This window comes from Marmota monax, unplaced genomic scaffold, assembly GCF_021218885.2.
Source record: "Marmota monax isolate L192 unplaced genomic scaffold, Marmota_monax_Labrador192_F-V1.1 WCK01_AAM20220418_F8-fsc00080, whole genome shotgun sequence".
In the NCBI taxonomy this organism is placed as follows: Eukaryota; Metazoa; Chordata; class Mammalia; order Rodentia; family Sciuridae; genus Marmota; species Marmota monax.
This window is the reverse complement of record NW_026694750.1, coordinates 2,402,584-2,422,592: the sequence shown is the minus strand read 5'-3', so window position 1 is coordinate 2,422,592 and position 20,009 is coordinate 2,402,584. Positions and strand designations below refer to the sequence as shown.

Here is a 20,009-nt window from a genome sequence, read left to right as displayed (position 1 = left end):
TTGGCCTGTGTCCCATGCCTTCTTAGTGGCCAGGGGTGAGGTCAGCCCATCTGAACCACGTGGACCAAGGGTGTGTGGCACTTGTGAAAAGTCTCCAGCACCCAGCAGCCCCTCAGGCCCTCTTGCTCGCTGAGGTCACTCCGCTGCCAACATGGACAAGCGGTTCTGCCTGTGTCGTTCTCCCTGTGGTTGACATCACGAGCACCTGGTTTTGGTTCCTGGGCTTCTTTGGCTCAGTCTTCTGCCTGTGAGATTCTTTACCTTGTGACGTAGGTGTGTGTTTACAGGTTATTCACCCTCACCGCTATATAATATTCCACTGGGAAAGGATAGCCACGCTTTATTTCTCTACCCTTCTGCTGATGTGGGCTTGAGAGGTTTCCAGGTCGGGGCTGTCATGAACAGTGACGGTGTAATCACTCTCGCGTGTCTCTGGCGCATTTCTGTTGAGAGGTGGATGCACTGGTCCCAGGCACACTGTGTTCAGCTCTAGTAGGTCCTGCCGTTGGCGTTCTTGGGCAGTTTTGAAGTCCCTGGATCTGCTGGCATCTCTGTGCCTTCATAATGGAGAGTGACGGGTCTGGGCTTTGTCTAGAGCCGAGGGTTGGGGCTCGTTGGCTGATGTAATCTGGGTCCTGGGCCCAGAGAGAGGGAAGGATCTGGCTTTCTCCTGTCGTGTCTCCTGGTCACTCGCTGGCATTGGGTGATGTCCTGTGCACACCTTGAGGGTCTTTCACTGTTTCGTTTTCTGTGGAATTACTGCTCTGCCACCCAGCTGGTATGGCTGAAGACTTCACTTCCAGAGTGCTGAGGGCAGGAGAGCTGGGGTGCGTTTTCTCAGAACCCAGGCCTTTGTCTCCTGGGAGCTCTTGCCTCCTATGCTCATCTTGGCCTCACCAGATTAGGTGACAAATGTACCCCTGGCGTCCCCCACTTGGCAAAGTACATTTAGCCTCGGAGATAGATTCTCCAGGATTCCTGATTATCCCCCAGGTTTTGAATAAAAAAGGAAGGCTTTGGCCTGGCCATTCCCAGAAAGAGGAACCCCAAGTAGGATGTGGTTTCACAATCAAAGGAAGTGGCTGCCAGCAGTGGTGGCCTCAGAGGACAAGGCGAGGTACAGGTCCCACTGCTCAGAGCCACTTCTGCATTCAGCGAGGGAGGCACTGCCACCCAGAGAACAGCACTCTTAAAGTAAACATGTCCATAGCTGGGCACAGCGACATGTGCTTGTCATCCTGGCTTCTCAGGAGGCTGGAGGATCACAAGTTCAAGCCCAGCTTGATAACATAATGAAGTCCTCTTTCAAAACAAAAAAACCTGAACATACTTTCAACTACTTTTTTTTGGGAGGAGATAGGGGAATTGGGGATTGAATCCGGGGGTCTTAACCACTGAGCCACATCCCCAGCCCATTTTTATATTTTATTTAGAGACAGGGTCTCACTGAGTTGCTTAGGGCCTTGCTGAGGCTGATTTTGAACTCATAATCCTCCTGCTTCAGCCTCCCTAGCCACTGGGATTACAGGCATGTGCCACTGTGCCCAGTCTTTCAACTACTTTCAAAAGTCATTTAAATACAGGAGATTGTGACCTTATGGTAGGCAGGGAAGTTTGATTGAATTGTTCCTTCCTTTTTTTGGTGTGGTGCTGGGGATAGAACCCAGGGTCTTCTGCATGCCAAGTATCTCTACCACTGAGCTACCTCCCCTAGCTCAGAAGTCTTTTTTAAAAAATAAAAATCATAAAACATATAGAGACTGATATATTTGATTGTGTCGATTGCATTTCATTCATCAAAAAGAGACCATATTGGGCTGGGATTGTGGCTCAGTGGTAGAGCGCTCGCCTAGCACGGGCGGGACCCGGGTTCCATCCTCAGCACAATGTAAAAATAAAGGCATTGTGTTGTGTCCATCTACACCTAAAAATAATTTTTTTTTAAAAAAAGAGATCATAAACCAGGAGAAAAGAGACTCAGAGTAGGAAGAAAACATTTCCAACTTATTTAATCCACAAGGAAATGGAATGTAGAACATATAAAGAAATTTTATAAACTAACAAGAAAAAGATAATAACCCACAGAACACAGGCCACGGGCACCAGCAGGCTCTCTGCCAAAGCTAAATATTTTGTGAATGATCAGGGAAAAGCAAATTTAAGCAATGTAAATCCATTTCATACCCATCAGATTGGCAAAAATCAGTAAGTTTGACAGTAGCAAGTGCTGAGGGAGATTTGGAGATCAAGCACGAACTCATGATGGGCAGGACCCCCTTGAGGACAACCCGGGGTGTTTGCTCAAGTGAGCCACGCAGCTCAGAGGTTTCGCCACGTATGACTCTCGGGCACTGGAAATGTACATAGAGTGGTTGAGGAATGAGCTTTAAAAGGTTCCATTTGGTTGGGACGCAGCTCAGTGGTAGAGCACTTGTCTCGTGTACACAAGGACCTGGGTTCCATCCCTAGAATTGCACCAGACTCCCCCCCCAAAATTTTTTTATTTAATTTATATTAATCAAAATTTATAAATTGATATATTATTCATTTCCTGGAAAAGTTTTAAGTGTTTAGAACAACCTGGGTCTGTGAACCTACTTTTTACCTGAAAATAGTGTGAAATTTATCAGTGGACAAAAGTATTTCTTGTGCTGTTTGTTTGGCTGTGCTGGGGATGGAACATACTAGCAAGGGCTCTGCCCCTGAGCTACACCCCGTCCAAGATCAGGTATTTCTTCTCTCTTTTTTTTTTCTGTGGGGCTGGAGACCTATCCATGGCCTTGTGCATGTGAGGCAAGCACTCTACCCACTGAGCTAAACCCCCAGCCCAAGACCAGTTATTTCTGATGAAAATCTAAAACTGAAATGACAAAAACAAGAAAAAAGAAATGGCAATGAACGAAGTATAAATTATACACCAACTTTTAAAAAAATATTTTAAAAATACATGGAATGGCTTTAGTAATTTTTTTCTTTCTGTGTTGATTTCTTGTCAAAATGACAGTCTTTTGGACGCGTTGATTGGGTTAAATTAAATGCATTCTGAAACTTCATTTTACCTGTCGTTTCCCTTTTTAATGTGGCTACTGTTAACTTTGACATCAGGTACGGGGTTCCCATACTTCTCTTGGATGGGGCTCATCTCTGCTCTGTTCTCCTGGGCACCCTAGGACCCCAGTGCAGGAATATTCATGGTTGCCTTGTTTCTAATAACCAAGGAAAATAGAAACAAACCTTCAGGTTCATCAACCAGACTAGGGTAAACACATAGTGCTTGCTTTATACAGTTAAACGCCTAGCTCAGCTGCATGTGTCCAGCCACATGATTGTATCTAGGGAACAAAGTTGAGTGACCAAAGCAGGATACAGAAGATTCACTATTCCCTGAAGTTTTAAGGCATACAAAAAATGTCAGGAATTCTTTGTGGATACATATTAGCATAATAAAAGTATAAAAACCCCCATGGAGGTTATAAACAGATTCCAGGTGGTGGTGACCTGGAGGGGGAAGCTGGAGGTGTGAGAAAGGAAGGGGTATGAAAGACACAGTTTGTCGTAGTGTTTTGTTATTTAAGTGCATGGGAGGTAAGGTTAGGGCCTTAGTATGATCCAGATATTTCACCAAATCATTAGATGGCCAGAGCTGTTTGTAACCCATTTGGTCTTTGGTTAGAAAGTTTCAAAGAACTTTGGGTATGGTGGCCCATGTCTGCAATCTACTGCAGCTACTGCAGAGGCTGAGGCAGGAGGATCACAAGTTCAAGGCCAGCCTCAGCAACTTGGTAAGACCCCCCCCCTCTCAAAATAAAAAATGAAAATGATTAAAAGGACTGGGGGTGCAGCTCAGTGGTGGAGTGCCCCTGGGCTCATTTCCCGGCACACACACAAAGTTTCTATGAACCGCAGGCTTCGGGCTTTCTCAAGTCCTGAGGTGTCCACTCAGCCACCTTGCCTTGTCCTGTCCCTGCAAGTTGGTGGCCACGATAGGGTCTCCCAGATGTGTAAATTCCTGAGGGAAAATTATTTGGTCTGGGGCTGTTGGCCTGCTGAGAGGAAGGCAGATGTGTCCACGGGGTGAGAGTGACCTGGGACGGTAGGAGTCACTGTTCTCGAAGGACTGCCCTGCGCACCTGGGGTGGCTCACTCTGCCTTTCTTCCCCTTCAGGTCCCCTGGCCACAGAGAAGTGACAAAGCAGAATGCCCCCTGGGGTCGACTGCCCCATGGAATTCTGGACCAAGGAGGAGAACCAGAGTGTGGTGGTCGACTTCCTGCTGCCCACAGGGGTCTACCTGAACTTCCCTGTGTCCCGCAATGCCAACCTCAGCACCATCAAGCAGGTACCGTGGGGTCTTCCGTCAGCCCTGGGAGCTCAGAAAGACGGACAGAGGTGTCATTCTCAGACTTGGGATCCTCAGAGGCAAAGTTTGAAAGATATAGCATCCGAGAATTTTTTAAAAACATGTGGTTAAACTCCACTTATCATCTGAATTAGCTTTCCTGCAACAGTTCCCTCCCCAGTTCCTACAGGACCAGCTACTAGCCTAGGTCCCCGTGAAGCATCCAGGGCTGGAATGGAACTTTAAAAGTTTGACCCACGTTATACTGTCACCTTAGTGACCACAGTCTGCCCATGGCCACACGAGGGCCTTGCAGGGCTTTGCCTTTAGACTGTTGCCGCGGTAATGCACATCAGCCTTGGAAAGGTCCTAGTTCATTGAATACATTTCAGGATGAATTACTGAGTCAAAGCATTGGATATATGGATGCTGTTTGGTAGATACTGACCTGTGACTTTCAAAGGGTTTGTGCCGCTTACAAACTTAGATTTAATAGGTCATGCCTTGGACTACCAGAGAACCTATTTCAGAATTTTAAAAGCCATCATTGAGAGCAGAAAAAAAAAAATGATAGATGCAATGAACTATACTTGAGGGATTTTATTTATTTTATTTATTTTTTAACTTCCTGGAAGATTTCTTTCTTCCTTCCTTCCTTTTTCTACCTCAAAAGTAGCCAGGTGCGGTGCTGCACATCTGTAATCCCAGTGGCTCCGGAGGCTGAGACAGGATGAGCACAAGTTCAAAGCCAGCCTCAGTAATTTATCGAGGTCCTAAAAAACTAAATGCAACCCTGTCTCTAAATAAAATACAAAAAAGGGCTGGGGATGTGGCTCAATGGTTAAGTGTCCCTGGGTTCAATCTCCAGTACCAAAATAATGATGATAATAATAATGATGATGATGATAATAATGATAATAATGATGATAATAATAAAAAATGACACATTAAAATTTTGGAAAATAAAAAGGAAGAGACCTACCTGGGACCCAGCCATAGACAACAATCCTAGACAATACTTTAGCCATTTCCTCTTTTCTATCTTTAGTGTTGTTTTATGTGAAAATTCTGATCATGAACTTTCATGTCTTTTTTTCTGAGGGAGCATAGTAACAAATTGTTTATGTTATAAACTTCTATAAATATCATTATAAAGTTCATTTTTTTCGGCTTTCAGAACTACACACAGTGTGATTAAAGTTCAAATGCTATAGTAACAGATGTCACACCTGTCCCTGGGGTCCCACCTCTCACTTTGGTGTGGTTTTGATTTCTTCATATTTTTATTGATTTGAGGCTGACAGGCTCTATGTTATCTGTCACAGTGGCTCAACTCTGTCACTGCTCAAGGCCACCATCGCCTTGGTGGGGTGAAAGCAGCCCTAGGTAATGTGTGTACGGTGGGCATGGCTGTGTGCCAGTAACCGGGCGGCCCACTAGATATGCCCTGAACACTGTAGTGTGCCAAGTCCTGGTCTATGTTAATCAATATGTTTATGATGGTTGTTTTTATGGAATGGGCTGGAATTACATTTGCTGTCCGACAACGTGAAGTTTCAAGAATTGACATAACGTGGACCCCTGTGTACAGGTCTCCTGGGCTCGTGCCCGCTATTGCATGACAGACCACCATGAGCAGTTCCACACTGTGGTGATGGTGGGCTCTTCCCTGTGTCCCCGGCTGTGCTGGGCTGGGGTGGTGAAGTCCCCTTCAAGGCTGCCTCACCCAAGGGCGCAAACTGGCAGCCTCACCCAGCACCGCCCTTGGAGAGTTTCAAGTTTTGGTCCCTGGGTTGTGTTAAGCTTTTCTGAATTAATTTCCAACATTTGGAAAGCAGGTTGCTGAGCCCCAAAAGGTCCTGTCCAGCTGTCTCTGTGGGTAGCCTAGGGTGGGCCATGTGCCCTGTGGGAGAGTTGGGGATGCTCCTGCCCGGATCTCAGCACGTGGCCCCCTTCACAGAGCACAGGGACAGGAGGCCTGCTTACCAGCCCGTGGGTCCAAAGCGCCAAAGGGTCCGGGGAGGCCATGCCCTTGAGGTCTCCCTTGGCCCTCCTGCAGGGTGGGATCCCCAGGCCTCCGTCTGCCTCCCATCAGCTGCCATGGCTGGGTGCTGACCATGACTGTCCCCCCAGGTGCTGTGGCACCGTGCCCAGTATGAGCCGCTCTTCCACATGCTCAGCGACCCCGAGGCCTACGTGTTCACCTGCGTCAACCAGACCGCCGAGCAGCAGGAGCTGGAGGACGAGCAGCGGCGGCTCTGCGACGTCCAGCCCTTCCTGCCGGTGCTGCGCCTGGTGGCCCGCGAGGGCGACCGTGTGAAGAAGCTCATCAACTCGCAGATCAGCCTCCTCATCGGGAAAGGTAGGGCACACCTGCGCGGCCGCGGGCCACTCAGGCCGGCCCCACTGCCCCCGCGCTGAGCCGCCCCTGCCCTCAGGCCTCCACGAGTTCGACTCCCTGCGCGACCCCGAGGTGAATGACTTCCGCGCCAAGATGCGCCAGTTCTGCGAGGAGGCGGCGGCCCGCCGGCAGCAGCTGGGCTGGGAGGCCTGGCTGCAGTACAGCTTTCCCCTGCAGCTGGAGCCCTCCGCCAGGAGCCTGGGGGCCGGCAACGCCTCGCGAGTCCCCAGCCGGGCCCTGCTGGTCAATGTCAAGTTCGAGGGCAGCGAGGTGAGCCCGTGGCTCTGGAGTCCTAGGGAGGCTGGCCCCACCGCAGCAGCGGGGCTGCTGTGCCCATGAGGACCCTCCACTGTGAAACTCCCCAGGCCCCCAATTCCTCTCCTCTGACCTGCATCAGATGGCATTTGCCAGGCAGGTGAGGGGTGCAGCTGAGCAGCCCACAAGGTGAGCTTGCAAGGCCAGTCGACCAAACGGAGTGGCCGTTAGTCCCTTAATTCACTGGACAAGTATTTCCTGGGTGTCTGCTGTGCCTTCATCAGTGAACACCCAGGCCCTGCCCTTGTGGGGCTCACACCTGGGGACACCCATTAAGGGCAGACAGGCGGCCTTGCCCATCTACCCCAGAAGCCCAGGACCTGAGAGCAGCAGGCCAACCCTCCCTCCTCCCGCCAGGAGAGCTTCACCTTCCAGGTGTCCACCAAGGACATGCCCCTAGCACTGATGGCCTGCGCCCTCCGCAAGAAGGCCACCGTGTTCCGGCAGCTCCTGGTGGAGCAGCCAGAGGACTACACGCTGCAGGTGAACGGGCGGCACGAGTACCTCTACGGCAGCTACCCGCTCTGCCAGTTCCAGGTGAGGCCTGCAAGGAGCCCTCTGCCCTCGGGGCTCCCTAATGCCCTAGACAGGGCCAGGGTAGGAGTGGGAGACTCGGCCGGGAGCCCAGCAGCTCAGACAGGGCTAGAGAGGAGAGGAGCAGGGCTTGAATCCCAACTCACCCCCATGGCTGCTGAGAGGCTGTGGCCACGTAGGGGGAGGGAGAGAGGGTCCAGGGAATGGGCATGCCACCCATTGGCAGCTCACCCTGTGTCCCTGTCCCAGTACATCTGCAGCTGCATGCACAGCGGACTGACCCCCCACCTGACCATGGTGCACTCCTCCTCCATCCTTGCCATGCGCGACGAGCAGAGCAACCCCGCCCCCCAGGTCCAGAAACCACGCACCAAACCTCCCCCCATTCCCGTGAAGAAGGTGAGATGGCGTCTTCCTCTTCCTTCCCCTCTGTCTCTTTCTCCCACCTGTTGGCCAACCCTAGAGCTTCTTGGGCAGCACCCGGACCCGCTGTAGATCTAGGGGACTTTGGATAGTCCAGTCCTTATGGAGAGACGGCGCCTTGAGCTGACACGCAGGGTGGGGTCCTGTCTGAGCTGCTGGGCTCCCGGGCTGCCGTCTTCTCTGCAGCTCTCGGGAGGCGGGGCCCTGAGCACCTGCGTGGCAGATTTTCTGGTAAAAGATGGCCTTGGGGACAAGTGTCTGAGCCTTGCTGCAAACCTCCACCCTCTCCCCCTCCCGCTACATGGCCACAGCCTTTCAGCAGCCATGGGAGTGAGCTGGGATTCAAGCCCTGCTCCTCTCCTCTCTAGCCCTCCTCTGTGTCCCTGTGGTCACTGGAGCAGCCTTTCTGCATCGACCTGATCCAGGGCAGCAAAGTCAATGCTGATGAGCGGATGAAGGTAGGGGCTCGGGGACCAGGTGAGGGAGTGGGTGTTTTTTGCACAAACAAGGTGGCTGTGGCCTGGAGGGGCAGCAGAGGAAGAAGAGTGGGAGGGTGTCACACGAAAGCCACCTGACCACATTACCCAACATCCCTGCCTGGAGTCACTGTGAACCGCTTCAAAACAGGAAGAGGGGAGGGGAGCAGGCCAGCAGGCCAGGGAGGCCGATTCGATTCGTGGAAACCTGGGCCAAGCAACTTCTGGGTATTTGACTTTGGTGGAGGTTGTGGAATCAGGCTCAGCCCAGGGAGGTAGGGTGTCCAGCTGGAGAGGTGCGTGGCACTGGAGGAGCTGGGCCGAGGTCCTTCCAGGGGGTACCCACCCAGGGGTGCCCAGAGCCTGGGGGTGCTGAGCCCCTGTGGGCTTGGGGGACGATGCCCTGTTGTCTCTTCAAAGCACTTTCACAGCTCCCCTGCCTTCAGAACCACCTGCAGAGGTGGATTTATTGTCCCACCTCTGGGAGGTGATGCTGGCCTAGGTCCACAGAGTGTAGGGTGTCTTGCCTGGGTCACTTTTTGTTGGCATAATTTTACAAGATGGGAGGGCTGTGTGTCTGCGGGAGTCATGGAGGACTGGGTGGGAGGGGCTCTTGGGATGGGCTAGTGGGGTGGAGCTGGAGCAGGTGCATCGGGAGCGGGTCAGGCAGTCTTAGGAGCCACCTGGGGCTCAGAAGATGCTGGAGCAGGAAGGGAGCAGGAGGGTGTTAGAACCCTGGAACTCTTGCGCCCTGAAGGGAAACTGAGGCCCCGAGTGGGCCCACAGAGCCGGGGTGCTGAGCCTGGCTTGCCCCATGGCCACTGTCTCACTGAGCTGCCGGCCTTCACTCTGCTGGACCACCCTCCATGCAGGAAGTAGATTTGGACCCCTGTGTAAATGGGGACCTTCAAGGAGAGGATTGGGACTTTAGATGGGGCGGGGCCTCGCCCCCTCACCGGCGCCCGGCGCCCCTTCCCCAGCTGGTGGTGCAGGCCGGGCTCTTCCACGGCAACGAGATGCTGTGCAAGACGGTGTCCAGCTCGGAGGTGAGCGTGTGCTCGGAGCCTGTGTGGAGGCAGCGTCTGGAGTTTGACATCAACGTCTGCGACCTGCCGCGCATGGCCCGGCTCTGCTTTGCGCTCTACGCGGTGGTGGAGAAGGCCAAGAAGGCGCGCTCCACCAAGAAGAAGTCCAAGAAGGCGGTGGGTCAGCTGGCTGGGGGGCGGCCCAGGCCTCAGACACCAGTGCAGCCCCTTGCTGGGGCCTCTTGCCATCCAGCTCCATGGGCAGGCACCCGGAGGACAGGGGTCCTGGGAGGGCCTGGGGACCCCCGCCTCCCTGCCCATCCTAGTCTGGCTCCCTGCCTTGCCTGAGTGACAGTTTATGACAACCTGACTTGAAATATCTGGCCCAGCCCTGTGGCCCTTAGGGGTCCTGGAGGCAGCTCCCTGGGTGGAAGGACCAACAGTGTTCTCAGGGGGACAGAAAGACCTGAGTCCGTGGCTGCCTGGGGAAGGGGTGTGACTGGGCCCCAAGTCACTAGGCCCAGGATGTGATTTGCCCCGCCACCTGGGCCAGCTCTGGGACTGGTGTGACCGACTCGGGTTTCTCTGGAAGCTGTGTGTGACGTAGGCAGCAGGGAAGGGGTTTAGCTGGGAGACCTTTGATGGGGTCTTCTCTCCTGCTTGGCCTGGAGGCTGGTTCCATTCTGCCGATGAGCAAGAGGAACTCGTGTGCATGGCTGGCCCTGACCCGTGGTCTCCTTCCCCAGGACTGCCCCATCGCCTGGGCCAACCTCATGCTGTTCGACTACAAGGACCAGCTCAAGACTGGGGAGCGCTGCCTCTACATGTGGCCCTCTGTCCCAGGTGGGCCCAGGCCCAGCAGGGAGAGGCTTTCAGAGGGTGAGGGTCCCAGAACTGGTTCCCCTACAACTACATCTGTCCCTGCCTTCAGATGAGAAAGGAGAGCTGCTGAACCCCACGGGCAGCGTGCGCAGCAATCCCAACACAGAGAGTGCTGCCACCCTGGTCATCTGCCTGCCCGAGGTGGCCCCCCACCCTGTGTACTACCCTGCCCTGGAGAAGGTCAGTGAGGCCCTTCCTGGAAGCTGAGGGCTGACCAGGAGCTTTCCTGGAGCTCCTCAGAGGGGGTCCCTGGCCGCCCCAGGAAAGCTACTCCTGGGAGCTGGGTCATCATGCTGATTTGGGGGCTTCCAGGAGCTATTTGGCCCACCAGGGGACATTGGTGATGTCTGGTGACATTTTGATGTCACAGCCAATGGGAGAGGTGCTCCTGGCATGTGACAGGCCGAGGCCAGGGATGCTGCTGAATGCCCTGCACTGTGCAGGAGGGTTCCCACCAGCAAGAGTGGTCGGCAGCAGTGCTGAGGCGCAGACCCCCTGCCTGGAGCCCTGCCAGGGCCGGCCCAGGCCTGGGAGCTCACAGCAGGGCCACTTGTTGCAGATCCTGGAGCTGGGGCGTCACGGGGAGCGTGGGCGTGCCACTGAGGAGGAGGTGAGCTGGGGTCCTGGCGGGGCCTGGAGCCAGGGGCCGGGCTGGAGGCCTCACCCTGCCTGCGCCCCTTAGCAGCTGCAGCTGCGGGAAATCCTGGAGCGGCGGGGGTCGGGGGAGCTATACGAGCACGAGAAGGACCTGGTGTGGAAGATGCGACATGAAGTGCAGGAGCGCTTCCCAGAGGCGCTGGCCCGCCTGCTGCTGGTCACCAAGTGGAACAAGCACGAGGATGTGGCCCAGGTGGGCGGAGAAGGGCACGGGGCAGAGCTGGGGGTAGAGGGATAGCAGCGGGCCACCGACCCCTGACTGCAAAGCGCCCTCCAGATGCTCTACCTGCTGTGCTCCTGGCCCGAGCTGCCCGTCCTGAGTGCCCTGGAGCTGCTGGACTTCAGCTTCCCCGACTGCCACGTGGGCTCCTTCGCCATCAAGTCCCTGCGGAAACTGACGTGAGTCCCAGACGGGCACTGAGGCCCTCGGGCTGCCTGCTCCTCACTGAGACAGCTCACCCTGGCAACCTGGAAGTGGGTGCTGGGTGGGGAGAAGCCTGGTCTTGCTCCAGCCTAGGCTGGCCTCCCCCTCCTTTCCGGCCACCTGCCCACTGCAGACCTCTGTCCTGAGTTTCGGAGCGACAGACCCAACCAGCCTTCCTCCCCTGCAGGGACGACGAGCTTTTCCAGTACTTGCTGCAGCTGGTGCAGGTCCTCAAGTATGAGTCCTACCTGGACTGCGAGCTGACCAAATTCTTGCTGGACCGGGCCCTGGCCAACCGCAAGATCGGCCACTTCCTCTTCTGGCATCTCCGGTAGCTGGATGCACCGCCTCTGGCTCCTTGGGAACCTAGGGGATGAGGGTCCTCGGGATGAGTGTCCTCCTGACCTCATGTTTCCTGGGCTGGGGAGGGGTTATGTGTCCCTCCTGGCCATGCTCAGTCCTGTCTTGTCCCTCCAGCTCTGAGATGCACGTGCCGTCAGTGGCCTTGCGCTTTGGCCTCATCATGGAGGCCTACTGCAGGGGCAGCACCCACCACATGAAGGTGCTGATGAAGCAGGTGAGGCTCAGAGCGCCTGAGCCCCAGATGGGCTCCCATTCCAGGCAGGGCCAGCCCTGGCCCCTTCACCATCACCCGATCACCCTCCTGGTTCTGGCTCGGGTCATGCGCACTGCTGCTATTCCACTCTGCCCACCAGGGGGAAGCACTCAGTAAGCTGAAGGCACTGAATGACTTTGTGAAGGTGAGCTCTCAGAAGACCACCAAACCCCAAACCAAGGAGCTCATGCACTTGTGCATGCGCCAGGAGACCTACCTGGAGGCCCTCTCACACCTGCAATCCCCACTGGACCCCAGCACACTTCTGGCAGAAGTCTGGTGAGCCCCAAGCCCGGCCCCATGCGAAGCCAGCCCCCCAAGTCCCCCTTCCCCGCCTGGACCCCCAGCCTGCCGAGGCCAACATCGCCCTCTGCTGGCAGTGTGGAGCAGTGCACCTTTATGGACTCCAAGATGAAACCTTTGTGGATCATGTACAGCAGCGAGGAGGCGGGCAGCGCTGGCAGTGTGGGCATCATCTTTAAGAATGGGGATGGTGAGCCAGGCTGGGCAGGGGACATGCTGAGGCCTTGGCCTGCCCGCCCAGGCCTGTACTACCCTGCGGGAGGGTCCCAGGGGGTACCCTGAGAAGACAGAGCTCAGGGACTCTGAGCATTGCAGGGGTGGATAGCCCACCAGGAACTCCCGCCCTTCCTCCTGGCCCCTGCAGACCTCCGCCAGGACATGCTGACTCTGCAGATGATCCAGCTCATGGACGTCCTGTGGAAGCAGGAGGGCCTGGACCTAAGGTGGGGGCCTCTGACAGTCACCTGTTTGGGCCTGTAACAGGCCTCACAGCCTGTGCCTCTGGAGGGGTCCCTGGTCTAAACCATCACCACCGTGTCAGCTGGGAGAGGGGCTGCTCTCAGAAGAGCAGGGAGCTGGGCAGGGTGGCTCAGGCCTGTAATCCCAGCACCTCGGGAGGCTGAGGCAGGAGGATGGCGAGTTCAAAGCCAGCCTCAGCAATGGCGAGGCGCTGAGCCACTCAGTGAGACCCCGTCTCTAAATAAAATACAAAATAGGACTGGGGATGTGGCTCAGTGACAGAGCACCCCTGAGTTTAGGTCCTAATACAAAAAAAAAGAAAAGAAAGAAAAGAAAAGAACAAAACAGAGCAGGGAGGGGGAAGAGCAGCTGGAGGAGGGTGGGCAAGGCCACTCCTGGTGCTCGGCTCCCATTTCCTGCCCTTGCTTGGGGAGCAGTGGCATCTTCTTCCAAGCCCTCTGGCTCATTCTCTTCAGAGCAAACAGGAGCCCGGCCAAGGTGCGCTCTGCATCTCGGGTGTGAGTGCTGTGTCCCCCAGGCACCTTCCCCAGGGCCCCACGCCTCCCTCCTCCTCCTCAGGAACTTGAGCAGCTGCGTCCCCTGCAGTTTTGTTGGGTCCAGCAGCACCAGAGACTGCCCTTGAGCACAGTGTCTGCCTGTCTCTCCTCTCACACGCTAGGATGACCCCCTACGGCTGCCTGCCCACTGGTGACCGCACGGGGCTCATTGAGGTGGTGCTGCACTCGGACACCATTGCCAACATCCAGCTGAACAAGAGCAACATGGCCGCCACGGCCGCCTTCAACAAGGACGCCCTGCTCAACTGGCTCAAGTCCAAGAACCCTGGGTAGGTCTCAGGCCCCAGGTGGAGGCTTGCTCCTTTCTGAGAGGTGAGGGAAGGCCCGTGGCAGTCTCCATGGCCGCTTGGCTCAGCTGAGGCCTGGCCCACGTCTGGGCTGGGGTGGGGGAAGGGCACTATCCTCCGTGTCCGTTTTTGATTGCTCTGCGCTACCATTCAAAGCTTTGGGCCTTAAAACAGTCACCGTGTGTGGTCAGTCACAAATCTGCAGCTTGAATAGGTTCTGCTGAGTGGTTCTGCTCGGGTTTGAAATGGCTGGTGCTGGCTTCCAGGGCTTTGCCTGAGCCCAGAGAATCTCCCAAGACCCCAGTCACATGCCTAGGGACCTGGCTGTCAGTTGTACCCCTTCCCGTGGCCTCTCCTCATTTAACACATCAACCTCGGCTTCTTTGCATGGGAGTGTGTGGGAGGAGGGAGTAACTTCAAGCTGGGCAGGTGACCTATAATGGAATAATGTCTTCTGTGTTCTGTTGATTAAAGCAAGTCACAAGGCCAGACTCAGGGGAGGGCATCAGAAGGAGCCACTCCACGGTGTGGTCATGATTTTCAATCTTCCCTACCCAGAGAGGCCCTAGATCGAGCCATTGAGGAGTTCACTCTCTCCTGTGCTGGCTACTGTGTGGCCACCTACGTGTTGGGCATCGGCGATCGGCACAGTGACAACATCATGATCCGTGAGAGTGGGCAGGTAAGGGGCACTGTGGGCATCTGCCAGGTAGGCCTGTCCTCCAGCCTAGCCCACTAGTCCCTCTGCCCTGCCCATGGCTCCCGGAAGAGTGCCCCAAGCCCTCCTGGCTTCCTGTTCCCAGAGCCTGGCTTTGTGACACCTATTCGGTCTGTGCCCTTCCCTCCCCTCAGCTCTTCCACATTGACTTTGGCCACTTTCTGGGGAATTTCAAGACCAAGTTTGGAATCAACCGTGAGCGAGTCCCATTCATCCTCACCTACGACTTTGTCCACGTGATTCAGCAGGGCAAGACTAGTAACAGTGAGAAGTTTGAAAGGTGAGGGTGCCCAGGGCCCCAGTGAGGGGACAGTTCCCAGCTAGGCGGCAGGGACAGGAACTCGGCCCTCAGCCTAACTCTGGTCTCCACCCTGGGGATGCTGCCTTATTGTCAGGTGCACCCCCAACCCCAGAGCACCCTCTTGGGCAGTGCAGGGAGGAGGTCCGTGGGTGGTATAGGAGGCCCGTGGGTGGTGTAGGAGGCCTGGGCATGGGCATTAGTTAGAGGAACTGGGTACATCCATGACCAAAGGCAGACACTCAGGGGCAATTGGATGCAGACCAGCTGCTGGCATTGGGCTGGGCGTGGCTGGGAGGACCCAGGCCTCACCTGCTGCCTCCTCCCCTGCAGGTTCCGGGGCTACTGTGAGCGGGCCTACACCATCCTGCGGCGCCACGGGCTCCTCTTCCTCCACCTCTTTGCTCTGATGCGGGCAGCAGGCCTGCCTGAGCTCAGCTGCTCCAAAGACATCCAGTATTTGAAGGTATGCCAGCCCAGGGCCACACCAGGCAGAAGGCCAGGGCACTGTGCACCTCCCAAGTCCTGCCCAAGCAGTTCAGGGACCTGGGAAGTCCACCTACAAGCCGTCCCGGACCCAGCAGAACAGCCTAGTGGGAAGTGGCAGGGCGATGAGCTCCCGGGCCTAGTCCTGCCCAGTTGCAGGTTCCTTCTAGGTTTACAAGACGCTTTTCCTTCCTGTGCCTTCATTGGTGAGGCAGGGTGGGCAAGGGTGAAGGCTGGCTGCACACTGTAGGGCGTTCCGGAAAGCTGCCCCAGCCCTCTCGCAGTCAAGGTGAGGCCGCCTGGCCATCTGGGGCCTCAGGGCCAAGACACCTTTGGGCCAGGGGCTCTGTGTGGGTCTGGGACCAAAGAGGGAGATATGGATGGCTCGCTCCTAATTCCCTGCGTGCAGTTCTTTAAGGAGGGAATTTCAAGGGGCTGGGGCTGGGGCTGGGGCTGGGGCTCAGCAGTAGAGCGCTCGCCTAGCAAGGCGCTGGGTTTGATCCTCAGCACCACATAAAAATGAATAACTAAATGTAAATAAAGGTATCTGTCCAACTATAACTAAAAACTGTTTTTTTAAAAAGGATGGAATTTCACATACTCCGAGAGGGCAAGGTACAGGGAGGCAGGAGGGGCTGCAGGGGCTGCAGGGACAGGATCCCTGAATGTTGACCCTGCCGTGACAATTCTGTCCCAGGACTCTCTGGCGCTGGGCAAGACGGAGGAGGAAGCGCTCAAGCACTTCCGGGTGAAGTTCAACGAAGCTCTGAGGGAGAGCTGGAAGACCAAAGTGAACTGGCTGGCACACAACGTGTCCAAGGACAACCGGCAATAGCAGCCACCTCCCAGCTGCCACACGCTGGCAAACCCGTCCTAGAAGGGGACACACCTGAACTGCACCTCACGGGGAAGGACCACACAATTGCCTTTTGTTTACACTGGTTATTTATTTATGACTCGAAATGTTTAAGGAACCAAACAGCCATAAGTGGACATGCATCCTTGTGCTGAGGAGGGACACTGTCCCGTGTCCCTAGTCAGAGCACCGTGAGCCGGGCACCTTGAGGTTGTACCTTGCTCTCGTATGAGGACTGGCATCCCAAGTCTTCCAGCTGGTGGATCTTCCCAGCAAAGACTGACCTCCTCTTGGGGGAGCCTTCTTCCTGGGCTCCCCACCTTGGCCTCTTGTCCAGACAGGACACCTCAATCCCCAGCTATCCTCCGGCCACCTATGTGGCCCACCGTGTGTGTCCTCCATTGACCAAGTCCCAGGCAGCTCCCGAAGAAGCCAGGGTACACTCTAGACTCAGGGATGCTTGCTCTTCACTGCTGAAGTGACTCTTGGGTACAGGATGCCCCCACCTTTTTTTCTCTGCGGGTAAGAAAATAATAGCCAAACTATTTACTGAACCTCTACGGCTGGGGTGGAGCCTGCCTTGCCCCAAGTACAGTACAAAAACATGAGCTTGGCAGAGCTCATCCTGGTCAGGGTGAAAGGTCAGAGTGGAGTCGTGCAGTGATAGTGAACAGGCTGCCTGCTTCAGCAGGTTGATGTCCCCCAGGGCTCACCTTTGAGAACCTGCTGGGAGTAATCACTGGCTGGGCAAGGTGGGGTCTTTCTCTCTGAGGGCACTTAGTTTGAAATGGTCCAGGTTTAGGCTTCCCAAGGGCTGGACAAATGCAGCTGTCCCTACTGCAGGTTCCGGGCCTGCCCCAGCTTTCTGAAGCCCAATCTGGTAAGGCAGCCAGGGCTAAGGCTTTTAGTTTTTTGGTTTTTTTTTTTTGTACTGGGGATGGAACTCTGGGGCACTCTGTCACTGAGCTACATCCACACCCTATTTTGTATTTTATTTAGAGACAGGGTCTCACTGAGTTCCTTAGCGCCTTACCATTGCTGAGGCTGGCTTTGAACTCACAATCCTCCTGTCTCAGCCTCCCGAGCCACTGGATTACAGGCGTGCACCACCACACCAGACTAGGACTTGGGCTTTTAGAAACCCACAGTGAGCTGGGGACAGAGCCCGATGGTAGAGCATGTGCTTAGCATGCATGAGACCCTGGGTTTAACCCTCAGCACTGCAAACAAAAACCTTTTTTAAAAATAAAAAAGCCCTGGTAATGCTGATGCATGAGCAGCCCACTCAGGACCTGCTGGGCTCATTGCTGATCTCTCAGAAGCCTCCCAAGACTCAGCAGAGCCAGCAGCGGCTGCCCCTCAGCAGCCCAGGTGCACAGCCTAAAAGGGATTCCAGGTGCCAGCTCTCTCCATTTTGAATAGCTGTTGTGCCACCAGAGTACCTGCCTCACCTGAAGTAGCTAGGGGGTCACACTTTCGTTCCCAACTAAATGCTGAAATTAATCAGGCCACCCACCTTCTTTGCAATAGGAAAAACCGCGCGTACGTCCGTGTGTTGTGTTATTTATTGAATTGAGTCTGGGTGCTCCATGGAGTGGGCTGCAGGCCTTGCACACCCTCAGCAGTTTCTGGGTGTATGGTCTGTGTGCCTGGTGAGAATATTTTCTATTTTTTTAAGTCATTTCATGTTTCTGTATGGGAAAGGCAAGTTCAATATCACTGTTGTGGGCTGAGTCTGTGCAACTGTTTGTCATGAGATAAAGGCAAGTTGAAAGAAATAAAAGCCTTTTTATGTTCTTACGTTCTCGGCTCAGAAAGAAACAAGGGAACACAGAGTGAAAACGAGGCAGAAAACAGACCCCACTCGGGCTGGAGTTAGAACCAGAACTTTATTGTAGTGTATACACTTTCTGACCTAGCATCAATATACACATCTGGGAGGGGACACCGCGGCGCCACAGACTGTATGAGGACGGCCCTCTCTGTGTTAGCATCTACCGTTGTCTAAACAGAGCAGCTACGGGGACTGGACATGGAAGGGCGGCCACACAATAGCCCAGCCATCAGTGTCCTTAAAACTAGCAGTGAGGACACAGACAGCAAGCAGAACGACCCCAGGCTTACAGTCTGGCATCTGACATGTACACAAGAGCAAAGTGCTGTGTGGCTCTAGACCAAACTGCTTGCTGGCCTTCGCCTGGCCCAGAGTAGAGCAGCAGGGCTCCTGGCTCCTGGAGTGGGCGTCTGACCCCGACACAGGGGCATCCAGGGGCTGGGGTGGGGTAGATGCAGACTTTTGGAACATTCTAGAGTCTGTCTTGGGGCCTCAGGGTTTCCCTTCCTCCATTCTGAGTGCGGATCCCTCAGGGAACCGCTGCTGTCTCCAAACCAACTGGTCCAATGATCTGCACCATGGCCATCAGTGTCCATGACGCAGAGAGCTTCCCCAGCCGGCAATGCACAGTTATGAAGCATCAGTTACAGCTGCACATGGGCCCGGGTGACGTCAAGGAAGCTGCTGGTCCTGGGGAATGCACAAGAGGCCGGGGACCCCACAGTTCCCACCCCCAGCACCATGCTAGAAGTGGGCAGAATCCCAAAGAATAGACCTGGCTATTTCCACACTTCAAACACAAACCCCTGACCTGGTCCCACGCAGCAAGCCACAGCCTACAGCCCCAGGCCCTGGCCAGAGTGGGCAGGCCTCCCCATCCTGGTTTCTTGAGGGGGAGGGAACAGGAGCCAGGGTCCCTCCACTTTATGTCCCAGTCCTGGACTACACTAGCACAAAGGACACAGAGAATCCCAATTTATTTACAAAATATTAAAAAGTCAGTTGATCATCTACATATTAACCCATTCTGCCATTTTATACATGCACTAGGTTTGGAAAAAATAAAAACTTTTTTTTAAAAAGAAAAAATGATTTCCAGGTGGGAAGGAGCATTTCACCTCTGTCAGCTACAGTCAGTCACGGCAACTCTTCTGGAGGTGCGAGGTGGGCGTCTCGCCGGCTGGCAGGGGCCTGTGGTGCTGTGGCCTCTGTGCCGGCAGGAGGCGGCAGGGAGGAAGGGCCAGCTCCTGGCTTAGGGGAGAGCGATCCAGCGGGGACAGGCAGAGGGCGGGAGCCTACAGTCCTACACATCGGGCATGGAAGGACGATCAGCAACAGGAGGTCTGCAGACCTGCTGGCCAAAGTGACTTTGTACATCGAGGACCCACGGGCTGGGAGAGGGTGGCAGGTGTTCTGAGGCAGGGACGCAGGAGCCTGGGGTGCATTCAGTAGCTGAGCGTGGAGTCGTCCCACTCCAGCTGCTGCTGCCGGTTGGCGTTCTGGCTGTCCCCAGGGCCGCCCTCCTCCTCCTCACTGCTCTCCGACTCAGCGCTGGTGATGTCTTCCTCCTCCTCTCCATCCTCGCTCTCCTCTTCCTCCTCCTCTTCCTCTTCCTCCTCCTCACTGCTGTGCTGGTCCTCGTAGGTCTACAATTAGAGAGGCATGAGTCTAGCTCATGGCCCAATCCCCAGAGTCCACCCTCCAGGAGCAGTAGCAGAAGGGAGACTGCTAAGAGCCATAGCCAAGTAGTAATGATGCATGGCATTTTGGGTTGAAAGGTGACGCCAGCAAGCCATTGAGATGACATGATTATGTTAAGATCTGCATTCAAATGGATATTAGACCCCTGCTGTCCACCTCGGCCTGCTACTTTGGAGCTCTAGTGGGACTTCCAAAGAGTTCCCATTGGTTGGGAAAGTGCGGTAACAGGAAATTTTATATGAGGAGTGCTCATGAATAAATGTATCCAAATTTTTTTTTTTTATTCACGTGATTTTAATGGTTTAATTTAAATTGGGTAAACAGCTGTTGAGGATTGTTTTAATATGTGAATAAGGAGGTTAACAGATCTTTTATTTACTTTCACCTTTCCTTTTCAT

The 20,009-nt window shown here is 54.9% G+C and overlaps 2 protein-coding genes across 12 annotated transcripts in view; one reads left to right on the top strand and one right to left on the bottom strand.

The window, feature by feature from the left end:
• The window catches only part of Pik3cd (phosphatidylinositol-4,5-bisphosphate 3-kinase catalytic subunit delta), a 49,286-nt gene that overhangs the window by 28,127 nt on the left and 1,150 nt on the right, over positions 1–20,009 (top strand). For 6 of the 8 annotated variants that reach the window (XM_046424524.2, XM_046424522.2, XM_046424525.2 and 3 more), the window contains 22 exons: positions 4,166–4,338; positions 6,472–6,700; positions 6,777–7,009; positions 7,412–7,591; positions 7,838–7,987; positions 8,380–8,469; positions 9,468–9,689; positions 10,259–10,355; positions 10,444–10,574; positions 10,954–11,004; positions 11,077–11,244; positions 11,329–11,450; positions 11,663–11,806; positions 11,953–12,052; positions 12,192–12,370; positions 12,472–12,584; positions 12,759–12,837; positions 13,533–13,700; positions 14,277–14,400; positions 14,571–14,716; positions 15,068–15,200; positions 15,918–17,876. In XM_046424524.2, coding sequence (XP_046280480.1) covers positions 4,198–4,338; positions 6,472–6,700; positions 6,777–7,009; positions 7,412–7,591; positions 7,838–7,987; positions 8,380–8,469; positions 9,468–9,689; positions 10,259–10,355; positions 10,444–10,574; positions 10,954–11,004; positions 11,077–11,244; positions 11,329–11,450; positions 11,663–11,806; positions 11,953–12,052; positions 12,192–12,370; positions 12,472–12,584; positions 12,759–12,837; positions 13,533–13,700; positions 14,277–14,400; positions 14,571–14,716; positions 15,068–15,200; positions 15,918–16,055 — 3,138 coding nt within the window. In that variant the 5' untranslated portion in view covers positions 4,166–4,197 and the 3' untranslated portion in view covers positions 16,056–17,876. Of the gene's footprint in view, positions 1–4,165; positions 4,339–6,471; positions 6,701–6,776; positions 7,010–7,411; positions 7,592–7,837; positions 7,988–8,379; positions 8,470–9,467; positions 9,690–10,258; positions 10,356–10,443; positions 10,575–10,953; positions 11,005–11,076; positions 11,245–11,328; positions 11,451–11,662; positions 11,807–11,952; positions 12,053–12,191; positions 12,371–12,471; positions 12,585–12,758; positions 12,838–13,532; positions 13,701–14,276; positions 14,401–14,570; positions 14,717–15,067; positions 15,201–15,917; positions 17,877–20,009 lie in introns of those variants that run through there. The other 2 variants (XR_009224931.1, XM_046424527.2) reach the window with 2 other exon arrangements.
• Positions 17,947–20,009, bottom strand: part of Clstn1 (calsyntenin 1) — a 64,542-nt gene continuing 62,479 nt past the window's right edge. For all 4 annotated transcript variants that reach the window (XM_046424518.2, XM_046424520.2, XM_046424519.2 and 1 more), the window contains one exon: positions 17,947–19,556. In XM_046424518.2, coding sequence (XP_046280474.1) covers positions 19,356–19,556 — 201 coding nt within the window. In that variant the 3' untranslated portion in view covers positions 17,947–19,355. The remainder of the gene's footprint in view (positions 19,557–20,009) is intronic.